Raw genomic sequence first — 12339 nt, 5'->3', positions numbered from 1 at the left:
ACAGGAAAGTACGTGTGATATATACCACAGACTGAGTATTTACTGACTGAATATCAATATTTCCCCAAACCCCCCTCAAATACTAACACAGCTGCCACATGCCTACCCCGTTCTGCCCACGGGTGTTCTCCAGACTCTCCTGCTGCCCCATCTGTCTACACCTGCAGCCGCTGCACCCCCAAGGTGTCCCACAGAGTGCCGGAAACTACTGCGGAGCTAATAAATCCTCATGCAAATGACACTTTACTGACTGGCCCAAGGCAGTGCTGAGACATTGGCCATCCTCTGAAAAGACCATGATCTTTGTTGTGCCTGCACCAATGTCTCCATCATTCCACTTCCCCTGATTCAAGTGCCACCTTGGCCCTGCAAATAAGTGTGGATCTACCGCCATGCACATTTCCATTTGTCTTTCAACTGCAGTTACATCACTGCCAAACTTGGAATTTTTTAAGGGGAAAAGAGATTGTTTCTATACCCCCACAACCTCACATAGTGACTGGAACATTGTAAATGCTCAACAATGTTGCCTGATGAAAAGACAGATGGGTGCACGGATGGATAAGGTTCTCACCTCAAATTAGAATATCCTAAATAGAATCAACAGGCCAGCACTGTTCCCTCTCCACTATGAAGTACTTACGGTCACCCCCGTCGTTCCCAGAGAGGCTGCCCAACAAATAACGCACTCCCTGGAGAGAGGCCTAGAAAAAGTTCTCAGAATCTGACCGCCAAAAATAAAAAGGTACCAACATTTTCCAGTAATTGCTGAACTACATTGATCAAATATTTTTTAATCAAAAATGGCTTATAATTTTATCACATGGAAATGTTTAAATTAACTTTAAAATTCTAATGTTTTGAACTGGGAAATATTTCAGATGGAAATGAAGGCATATTTGCAAACACTGACACGTGTGCTTCTCCTCGGGCTCTGACCACACTCCACTGAAGCCCAAGGACAGGCCCTGAGCTGGGACAGGGCAGGAGGCAGAGAGGTGTGCGTGGGCAGTGGGTGGGAGGAGAATGGCGAGTCCAGGGGGTCTGTGCTCTGTTTAAAGGGCTTCATTCCTACTTTCTAGGCCCCAAGATCATAAAGCCTGAGACTAAACTGTGTCCATGAAACCCAATATTGGTCTGAACCTCAAACTCCAATCTTTATTCATCTTTTTACCTCTTCCCCTGTTTCTGAAAACAAAACAATCTTGAGGGTTTTTCCTGAATTCTTCTACATAACTCTGAGACCAACCACCCTGACCTAGTGCCTAAACAAGAGCTGTGGTGATCCAACTCCTCCTCGACCTCTCCACGCACACAGACACCGGCTTTGCCCAGCCCTCCTGGCTGTCTCTTCCCGAAGCCCTTGCCGCGCAAGGCAGCGGCCACTAGACACGTGGCTCCAGAGCACTTGAAACGTGCAGGCCTGAACTGAGAAGTGCTAGAAGCGCACAATCGCACCAGACTTCAAGGACTTAGGACAGCAAAAGAGAATGGAAACTATCCTATTATATTTTTATACTAAGTATTGTTTGTTGGAAAAATATTCAAAAACTTCATGCTGAAACAATGTTTTGAATATTACATTAACTATACTATAATCTATTTCAAGGTGAAAGGGATTAAGCAAAAAAAAAAAACAGGTAACAAACCAAAGAAACAAACACAGACACAGATAACAGTCCGGTGATCACCAGAGGGGAGGCGGGAGGCAGACGGGGGTGAAGGGGGGGTAGATGGTGATAGGAGGAGATCTGACTTGGGTGGTGAACACACAACACAATATACAGATGATGCATTACAGAACTGTATGCCTGAAATCTATAACTTTTTACCAATGTCTCTCCAATATTCAATTAAAAACCTATTTCTCATTGTTTCTTTTTGTTTAATGCAGGGGTTGGGAATATTTTTGGCTGAGAGAGCCATGAACGCCGCATATTTTAAAATGTAATTCCATGAGAGCCATACAACGATCCGTGTACGTTATGCATTATCCAATAAAAATTTGGTGTTGTCCTGGAGGACAGCTGTGATTGACTCCAGCCACCCGCAACCATGAACATGAGCGGTAGGAAATGAATGGATTGTTTTATGATCTTGGGGCCTAGAAAGTAGGAATGAAGCCCTTTAAACAGAGCACAGACCCCCTGGACTCGCCATTCTCCTCCCACCCACTGCCCACAATGAGAATGTTTTATATTTTTAATGTTATTATTTTCTTATTAAAGATTTGTCTGTGAGCCAGATGCAGCCATCAAAAGAGCCACATCTGGCTCACGAGCCATAGGTTCCTGACCCCTGGTTTAATGTGACTGGACAATTTTACAGGACACGTGGCTGACATCCTGTTCCCAACAGACAGTGCTGCTCAAGACACCTTCAGTTTCTATGCTGGCCTCAGCCCTGCAGTCTCATCTTCTCTGCCCACCCAGAGTCCTCCAGGTAGCTGCACCATGACCCTCAGTCCTGGATGGCTTCTACTTGTCAGATACAACTCAGCCCAGAAGGCACCTCCAGTAGGATGTCTCTGAATCTAATTCTCCCCATAACCCCACCACCACCACCACCAGTCACCTCTTCGCTCCTACACCTCTGTTGTAGCATGTCTCATATTGAACAAGTATCTATAACACTAGGCTCTGGCCGGTTGGCTCAGTGGTGGAGCATTGGCCTGGCGTGCGGAAGTCTCGGGTTCGATTCCCAGCCAGGGCACACAGGAGAAGCGCCCATCTGCTTCTCCACCCCTCCCCCTCTCCTTCCTCTCTGTCTCTCTCTTCCCCTCCCGCAGCTGAGGCTCCATTGGAGCAAAGATGGCCCGGGCACTGGGGATGGCTCCATGGCCTTTGCCTCAGGCGCTAGAGTGGCTCTGGTCACAACAGAGCGACGTCCCGGATGGGCAGAGCATCGCCCCCTGGTGGGCGTGCTGGGTGGATCCCGGTCGGGCTCATGCAGGAGTCTGTCTGTCTCCCCGTTTCCAGCTTCGGAAAGATACAAAAAAAAAAAAAAAAAAAAACAACTATGTGCCGTGCACAGAGGATATGACAAGAGAAGATGACAGGGCAGGAACCCTGACCTTAATCGACTTAGAATGTAGTGGAGCAACAATATTTTAGCAAAAATGTAGTCACAGTAGTAGTAATAACATAACATGACATTAACACAATAGCAATTTATAGACAATATACTATGTACTATGCACAATTATAAGCACACTACATGTATTATCTCACTTAATCTCCCTAACAACATTGTTAATAAATAGGTACTAATGATTCTCATGTTAGAAGTGAGAAAACTAAGATCCAGAGAAGCTATGCAATTCATCCAGGGTCATATAGCTCGTAAGTGACAGAACCAGGAGTCCAAGACCACACTCCTAAACACTGTGTCGTGCTGACTTCCAAGATGAGCCTTCGCAGTGTGGAGAGAGCACAGCCTGTGGAGCGGGCGCAGAAGAGCCTAGACCCCGCAACGGGTGAGGTCAGAAAAGGTGCTGAAAGGACATCATTCCTGAGCGTCAGGTGAATGTTCTCGACCCAAGCTCTGGGGTGGAAAGGACTAGAACTATTTACTATGCCTGGGGAGGAGAAAGAGAGGGCTGTCCTAGAGGGAGATAGCACATTGTTCACTGTGGTTCAAGGAGGAACTTTTTAAGAGAACCTGCAGAGTCCATGAACATAGAGGCAGGCCAAGACCAGAGTTCTGATAAAGGACTGATCAAAACCAGGGACACGGGGCCCCTGCCTTGCACCTGGAAGGAAAAAGAAGAGACTACCATAGCCCGCACCCCCATCCAGACAGGCCCAGCCAGGACGCTTACACCTCTCCTCCAGGGAGACCCAGGCGTCCCCAGTCCGCTAGAAGGAATCCCACTGGCACTGGCCAAGGGCTTCTGAAGATTTTACTAACTTTATCCACCTGAGACATACATCTAGACTTCAAGAAAATTTCTGATTGTAAGGCTGTGAAGTAGAAATGTTACAAAACCACCAGCCTAAGCATTTCCCCAAAAGTAAGTGGCATGTAGAACAATGGGGATTCAAAAAAATCAAAAAGCACATCAGAATCTTTGCTTAAAGGTTTGAGGCAGGAGGATACTAAATAATTAAACTATCAAGCACACATGATATATTTTAAGTGCAAAATTTACAATCATTATAAAGGTAAAATGTGAGATTTAAAAGAAATGTTTATCTTGCTAATTCAGTCAACACCACAGACGCCCCTCACACACACATGGGCACACACAGGTTCACTCTTCCTTACTTTTCGTGGCAGCAGACAGTAGGAAGTTAGGACAAGCGATACAAAGAAACTGCCAGGATCCTCTACTCATGACCCTCATGGGAATCTGATCTCTTGTCTTGACCAAAAAATTTCTACTCAAGTGTGGTATTTTGGAAGTACAATAATTTTGATGTTAAGTGGATATTTTCCCATAAATATCTTTGCAAGCTTTAAGACTGTTTTTTGTTTGTTTTTTATATGTGTGACAATGGTGTCAGCTGGAGGAAGGAGAGTAGAGACCGAAAATCAAGGTATCTTGGTACTAATACTGGTCTCGCCATCATTTGGTTAACAGTTAGTTAACCCTAACTGTTTTCTTATTAGCTTCATCCAATTTTCACATATTTATCATGCCAGGCATTGCACTACAATTTTACATACATTCTCTCCTAAGATTACAGCAAGGCTAGGACGTTTACAGGGGGTTTTCTTATTCATCTTTGTAGACTGATACATGGTAGATGTCTAACTGCTTTTAAAATATCTCTTGGTGATCTGCTATCTCAAGTTCAGAAATCTGCTAAAATTTGACACTTGAAAAAAATTACTTTGTTACAATGTGTTAAAGCATATAAGAATATGAAAGAGGTTAATCTTTAAGATTTAAACTGCTAAGATTCAGTTCTCATCTTATTGGGCCTCACAGTAGTAGCATCTGACACACCTGATTACTCACTCCTCACAACCCTTTCCTCACTTAGGTTCCAGGACGTGCACCCGGGTCGTGTTTTTCTACCTTCCTGACTAGTCTTCCCATTAAGCCTTCCTGGATCCTCTCGTTTAGAGTAGTATTAAATGATGGGCTACACGGGGCCCTATCCCCACACTTCTCTTCTACTACGTATCTACGCTAAATGAGCTCATCATGCCTATCACAGAATATACTATCTACATCAGGGGTCCCCAAACTTTTTACACAGGGGGCCAGTTCACTGTCCCTCAGACCACTGGAGGGCCGGACTATAAAAAAACTATGAACAAATCCCTATGCACACTGCACATATTTTATTTTAAAGTAAAAAAAACAAAATGGGAACAAATACAATATTTAAAATAAAGAACAAGTAAATTTAAATCAACAAACTGACCAGTATTTCAATGGGAACTATGCTCCTCTCACTGCCCACCAATGAAAGAGGTGCCCCTTCCGGAAGTGCGGTGGGGGCCAGATAAATGGCATCAGGGGGCCGCATGCGGCCCGCGGGCGGGCCGTAGTTTGGGGACCCCTGATCTACATAATGATAATTTTTAAATTCAGACCTCCAGCCCAACTCCTTCCCTAAATTCCTGTGTCCAACAGCCTATCTGAAATCTGCACAAGAGTCTAGTGAAAGCACCTTCAAATTAACATGTCTGAACCAAACCAGTTTTCTGCCCTGACCTGCTTCTCCCAGTGCTCCAGACCTTCCTGCTGCTCACTGGTGTCTCCCATCCTCTCAAACCCCATCGGCAATCCATCAGCAAATCCTGTCCCTGCTACCTTCAACTACGTTTCCTCTTCCTACTACCACCATCCTGGTCAAAGCCACCAGCCTGTCTTGCTGATCAACTGTCCCCTTGTACTACCATGTTTGCCATCCTACCTGTTCCTCATCGAGAAGAACAAAGTGAGCTATGAAAATACACAATAGATCACGTCACTCTCATGCTCAAAATGTCTTCAACAGCTTTCCATCACACTCAAAGCAAAACCCAGAGTGCTAACGAAAGTTCACAATACCCTACTTGATCTGACCCCCAAGTTACTCCTCTTACCAAAGCTCCCACCACTCTCCCCCCTCACTCACTATACTCTAGTGCACTGACCTTTCTGCTGCCTCTCAAACATACTCTCGACTCAGGGTCTTTGCACAGACTATACACTCTTCCCCAGATATTTGCATGATTCACACCCTTTACTTTATTCAGGTTTTATGTTCAGTGTCACCTCCCAAGGAGGCATTCCTTAATCAAGTTACCCAAAATATCAGTCTCTACACTTCACTATCCCTTTATTCAGATTTACTTTTTTTCATAACTCATTGCTTAATATCACACACACACAAACACACACAACTTTGCTTGATTAATGGGTTGGTTGCCTCTCTCACTAGAAATTTAGCTCCAGAATTATACCTATGCTTGTTTACTAAATATTTGTTGAGCGTTTCTTAATTAGTAAAAACACACTGCTCACAAAAGTTAGGGGACCAGGTAACATGCAGATACTCCAGTACTCTCAGCCTTTTGTATAGTGCATTTTCACCAATGAAATAAAAGTTGGTTTTGCATCTCATCTGCATAATCAACTTTCTTTGATTTGTCTTTTGCTTTTCTGATGTTCTTATTTAATAAAAAAAATCAAATGCTTTTTTTTTATCGCTTCATATTCATTTTGAAATATTCTCTAATTTTTGTGAGCAGTATAAATTGATGAAAGAAATATCTACCAGAGCAACATATCCCAAAGAATACTAAAGAGGTACCAAAGTGAGTTTTGGAAACACCAACAGTCACATGCACTCAAGAAGAATAAGTTAAAAGTTGCACAATAATCAATTTTATCAAACCCAAACCTGACAAAAAGAAAGTAAGTATTGGCAGAAAGGGTACAGTCTGCTCAGGGCCCAAAAAAACATTAATTTCGTCATTTAGCCAACAGGATCCAGCGGAGACAAGGAATCAGGGAAATTCTCCACCGAAAAGAGCTCTGCTCTGTGGCAGAGACCTCGGGAAGCCCGGTTGAAACTCCTAGATAAAATACCCCTTGCGCCAGTCACTGCCCTCTGTTCCTACTGTATTATCCCTAAATGAGGCCTGGTTATGAATTTGGGCCCCCTGGACCTCGACATCAAAAAGAGGCCTGCACAGTCACTCAACACCTGATGAAGGGATGAATAAATGACGGAACCAACGGCCCCACTAGGCTCCAGCCTTTCTCTGAGGCTGAGGCCCACCTGGGCAACCGCCCTCCTTTCTCAACAGCCTTCTGTCTTCACAGCTAGCTCAAACAAGTACTGTGATACTGACTTTCACTGGCGGAAGCTCCATACGACAGACATGGGGAGGAGAGGTGAGCATGCTGTGCTCTGTGACCCTGGGGCAGCAGGCATGCTGACACGACTGAGTGGGGCTCATTTTGGCGTAGCAGAAGAAATGCTTCCCAACTGCCCACTAACAGGCTCCAATTTAATATGAGTTTTTACTATAAATGCTTTCTCATCCAAAGGCCATAAAAAAAAGAAGCCAACAGCCCCAAAAACCACAGGTCCTTCAATAGCAAAGATCAGTCCAGTGAGTTGCTCCTCTCTCTTGTGGGCACTGCACTGTCCCCAGCGCAGGACGTGGCCTGGGAGTGACAGCGTGCCCTGTTCCTGCTTTCCTCTCCCACTCCCAAACACAATTTAGATTTTTTTCTAGATAAAAACAGATTTCCAAATTTAAAAGGAATCTTTATTTGGAATTTCCCTTAAAACCAGCTATACTCAGTGTGTAGGCCATGGGAACATGCGAGTCCCCAAGACCCTTTCAGGACACTCATAAAATCTTTTTCAAATACACCAAGACATTCTTTGCCTTTTTCACTGTGTTGCTATTTGCAGTGACGGGGCCAACACAATCAAAGCAGCGACAGCCAGCTGTACTAGTTAGTGGTCAGTTATTTCCTTGTGGCCACAGACTCACATTGAGAGGGAAAGAAAAGCCAGTTCATTTGAGAATGTCCTTGACAAAACAGTAAAAACTGGTTTGGATTATTCTTGAATGCACATCCTTTTGTTCCTCTGTGAGGAACAGGAAGCAGTTCTGCTGCACACTGAAGCAGCAAGGCTCCGCCAGGAAAAGCGCTCACGCAGTTTCGAGCTGTGTGTCGAACTGGCTGGCCACTTCGTGGAACACAGTTTTCACTTGAAAGAATGACTGCAAGACAAACCACAGTTACTCAGAGTCAGGTAAACTGCCAGTAATTTTTCTTGAAATAAACAAAGTGAGCTTGTCACTTCGAGGAAAGTAACCGACAGTGTTTATTTCCAATGCAATGCTAAAATGTGAACTTTCAAGCAAAATGCAGAATTTGGAAAACCTGTGACCACAAGAATGAATTTGACAACTTCCCAATTTTCAAAGGCTTCTGATAAGATAATAGATGAGCAAACTTGATTTCTAATATTGTATACTAGAATGCATCAATATTTAGAAGATGAGCACAATTCAACAGGCCAATATTTTCCAAGTGATCCATCTATGGTGTTACAAAATCACACATTGTTAAAACCGAGCTAATTCAAAGTACAAGGACTTTAACAGTGTATGACAAGTTCATTGATACAGCTTCAGATCTCACTTTCCAACTAACCTTTAAGAAACTACCACTTGTTGACTTGGTATAGTATTTTAAAAAATCCATAATTGGAATTTTGCACCTGAAACGTATACAATTTTGTTAAATACTGCCACCCTAATAAAGTCCATTTTAAAAATAAAGTAAAAAAAAATACCCATAAGTATCTAAAAAGGTACTACAAAATACTCCTCCCTCCTTTGTTCACCAAAATAATATGTGTAAGAACACATTATCTTCACATGCTTCAACCAAAACAATATATTACGACAGAATGCGGCAGCAGAGACAGGAGCCAGCTGTCATCTATCATCTATATAGGCAGAAATTAAATGCTAGAAAAAATATAAAATATACCACTCTTCACACTTCTTATTGGGAAATAATTATTTTATTTTCAAAATATTACTTATGTTAATGTAATGGGCTTATTATTTTTTTAGATAAATTAATACCTTAAATTTTTCCCAATGTTAATTTCTGACATAGTAAATACCCATGGGGGGAAAAAACCCTCATAAACAAAACTCCTTGGGATTAATATTTAAGAGCATTGCTATAAGCAAAACATAGTTGTAAATAGATAAATGGTTACCTGTAGATATTAGTATCATTTACAGAATGATCTGGACACATGCCCTCTGCCTCTGTAACAGGAGGATAAATGCTCTCCCTTGTGCTCATACTTTATTATCTAGAATGATCTTGGAATCTACTTGTCAAAGGGAATCATTCAAAGTACATTCTATCTAACTAACACATTTACCTTTGATACCTATTCTCTAAAAGTTAATGATTCAGACCTAAATAAATCTATACAGTAAATCAACCTGTTCATTTACTGGGGCCTATTTTCTACTAATTCATCTTAGCAGATCCATAAGCAGGCTATACTATTCAACAACCTATGGAAAAATTACTAAAAACTTTCTACACAGATAAACCATGAGGTGGTGGAACCTGGCTGAAGGTTTTCCAGGCCCAAACTATCTCCACGGTACTTGGGTGAGGCCCTTCTCAGCCTTTGATGCACAAAGAACTGTGAGGCCCAAGCCAGAGGTTTAAGCTGCGTTATTTAGAGAACAGGTGATTTTGGTGTACAAAAGATACTAAGAACCAATAATAATTGATCACTGTAGTAGTCTTCAAATCAAGATAAGTGAAACAATAGAGAACTCAAAAGGGTTTCTAAGGGACAGGCATAGTTTAATGGGTCATTTTCCAGTTTCCTTAGGGCCACATAAACTCTCTACTAAAGTTAATGAGCCTTCTGCTGCTTCTCCTTTGCCATATTCTTTTTCACAATCACTTTTGTCCAGAATGCCTTTCACTCATCCCTCTAGGGCACCAACCAAATGAAGGAGTCTTTTGTCAGCAAAGAGTTTCAGTAAAAAAAAATATCAAAGGGGGCAGTGACAGGACAAATACCTATTTAGTGAGATGATGGTCATGAAGACAAATACATTTTAATACATTTAACTGAACTAAAAGTAAGTTTAAAAATTTTTTTTCAAAATTCTTTTAGAGGACAAAAAAAGTTTAAATACTATGGCTTTATCAATTATGACTCTAGAATAGTGCTGTTCAATATGGTAGTCATTAGCTAAATATGGCTAATTAAGTTTAAAATGGTTAAAATTAAATAAAAATGTTAAATTTAGTTGCACAGTTACATCAACCACAATTCAGATAGCTGAACATCTCAGAACAGGGGTCCCCAAACTACGGCCAGCGGGCCACATGTAGCCCCCTGAGGCCATTTATCCGGCCCCCGCTGCACTTCCAGAAGGGAGTGGTCAGTGAGAGGAGCACATTGACCATCTCATTAGCCAAAAGCAGGCCCATAGTTCCCATTGAAATACTGGTCAGTTTGTTGATTTAAATTTACTTGTTCTTTATTTTAAATATTGTATTTGTTCCCGTTTTGTTTTTTTACTTTAAAATAAGATATGTGCAGTGTGCATAGGGATTTGTTCATAGTTTTTTTATAGTCTGGCCCTCCAACGGTCTGAGGGACAGTGAACTGGCCCCGTGTAAAAAGTTTGGGGATCCCTGTCTTAGAACCATGAGTGGCTACAGGCTACCATAAGGAACAACTAGGAGAACATTTCCATCATCCCAGAAAATTCCATTGGACTAGTTAATAAAGAATTTTTCGGCAGTAAAGCCTGGATTTACTTATGATCATGGCCTCAAGTGCAAGCAGGTGACATATTTCCACTCAGGTAACAATGCATGTTAAGAAATCAACTTTTTAAACAGAACATTCACTCTACAATCCTCTTATCCAGTTTTCAAAGAACAGAGCTCTGCTCTCCACCAATAAGATACAAAATTAGCACTTCAGACTTGTTTTTATTGAATTGAGATTCATATGACATTTTAAAGTGAGTCAGTGAGACAGTATATTTGCAATAATTTAGACTCAATGACGTAAAGAATTTGTCAAGTTATCGTCTATCAAGGTCCTATCCATGACCTAATTAATAGTCCAAAAATCCAGAGAGACTGCCTAAGGTACACAATCCACCCACCTCAGGCATCTTAAATCACTTTATTTTACCAAGCAGGAAGTCCGGGATGCTGGAGCCTAGGCCAGATCAACGTAACCCTCACAGGATGGCCTCCACCATGTAGCCCTGAATGTCACATACTCAGATGGTATCATCAAGGGGCACGGAAGGAACTATCATGTGAAAAAAACAAAAACAAAGCCCTATTTCAATACTTGTTGTCAATCTAGTCTTAACAAGAAAAGTATCTGTGATATGTTTCAATACCTCCTACATATAAAATATCCCACAAAAATTTCTTTTAGAATTTGATGCCAGAAAAAAAACACCTCTGAGAAAAAAGAAATATATATATTTCTTTCTTTGTAATGATGAGAATTATATATCTTCTCAGTTTCCCTTTGCACACTCACCAGGAAACTCAAAATATAGTTCCATGCTCAGTCCCAGCAACGGAGGCTGTAATTAGCATAAATCCCCTGCTCTTCCATTCCAGGACCCAATTTCCTGTTTCTATTTCACACACACACACATGCATGCACAAGCATGCACATACACATATACAACACAAACACATCCTTCTGTCAGAATGTCTCAAACCCTTTATGGAAAACCATCATCTAAGGACTATCACCTAAATTTCTATTAATTTCATTTACTCTCTACCACTAGCCATACATTATAAGATCTGGGGGCAACAATATCTCTCTTAACACAGAACTAATTCACCCTAAAGTAACATCTCAGAACAACTAACATTTCTCTGCTTGACTTTCAACGCCAGTGCCTTCTGCCTGGAAACATGGAAAGTGCAGTGCAGAGACCAAAACATAAGATAAAGCTATCTGCCATAAGCACTTGAGGAAATACTTTGAATTATTTTCTTCCAGGAATGAGAAGACTGAATTTAATATTAAATTTTAAGAAATATTTTTCAAGGGAAAAAAAATTATCAACGGTAATAGCCTTTAACTTATGAAACCAAATAATAATAAGTGCTTTTATATGAACCACTTGTGACAAGGACTTCTTTGGGGAAAGAATTAAACAATAACTTTCTGAAATATCATTTATACTTTAAAACAAGACATTATTCACATTACTTTAAAAAGTACCTTGTGTTTAGCAACAAATTGGCTGCTACACAGCAAAGATTTATTTCAAAAATAACAAATCCTATCACTACCTAGCAGGGCCAGAAGATAGAGTGTTGGTGGTTAT

The 12339-nt window shown here is 41.4% G+C and overlaps 1 protein-coding gene across 5 annotated transcripts in view; it reads right to left on the bottom strand.

Annotated features, from left to right (window-relative positions):
• CHD7 (chromodomain helicase DNA binding protein 7) overlaps positions 1–12339 on the bottom strand; it is a 211870-nt gene that overhangs the window by 105745 nt on the left and 93786 nt on the right. Inside the window, exon 1 of one of the 5 annotated variants that reach the window (XM_066266189.1) lies at positions 11169–11229. The exons of 3 other annotated variants lie outside the window; for them this stretch is intronic. Coding sequence is in view for 1 of the 2 variants with exons in the window: in XM_066266187.1 (XP_066122284.1) it covers positions 11140–11148 (9 nt within the window). In the remaining variant the exon portion in view is untranslated. One more of the 5 variants, XM_066266187.1, reaches the window with a different exon arrangement.

The sequence above is a fragment of the Saccopteryx bilineata genome, chromosome 3 (assembly GCF_036850765.1).
Source record: "Saccopteryx bilineata isolate mSacBil1 chromosome 3, mSacBil1_pri_phased_curated, whole genome shotgun sequence".
NCBI classification, from domain to species: domain Eukaryota; kingdom Metazoa; phylum Chordata; class Mammalia; order Chiroptera; family Emballonuridae; genus Saccopteryx; species Saccopteryx bilineata.
Note: the sequence above shows the minus strand (reverse complement) of the source record. Positions and strands in the feature narration are given on the sequence as shown.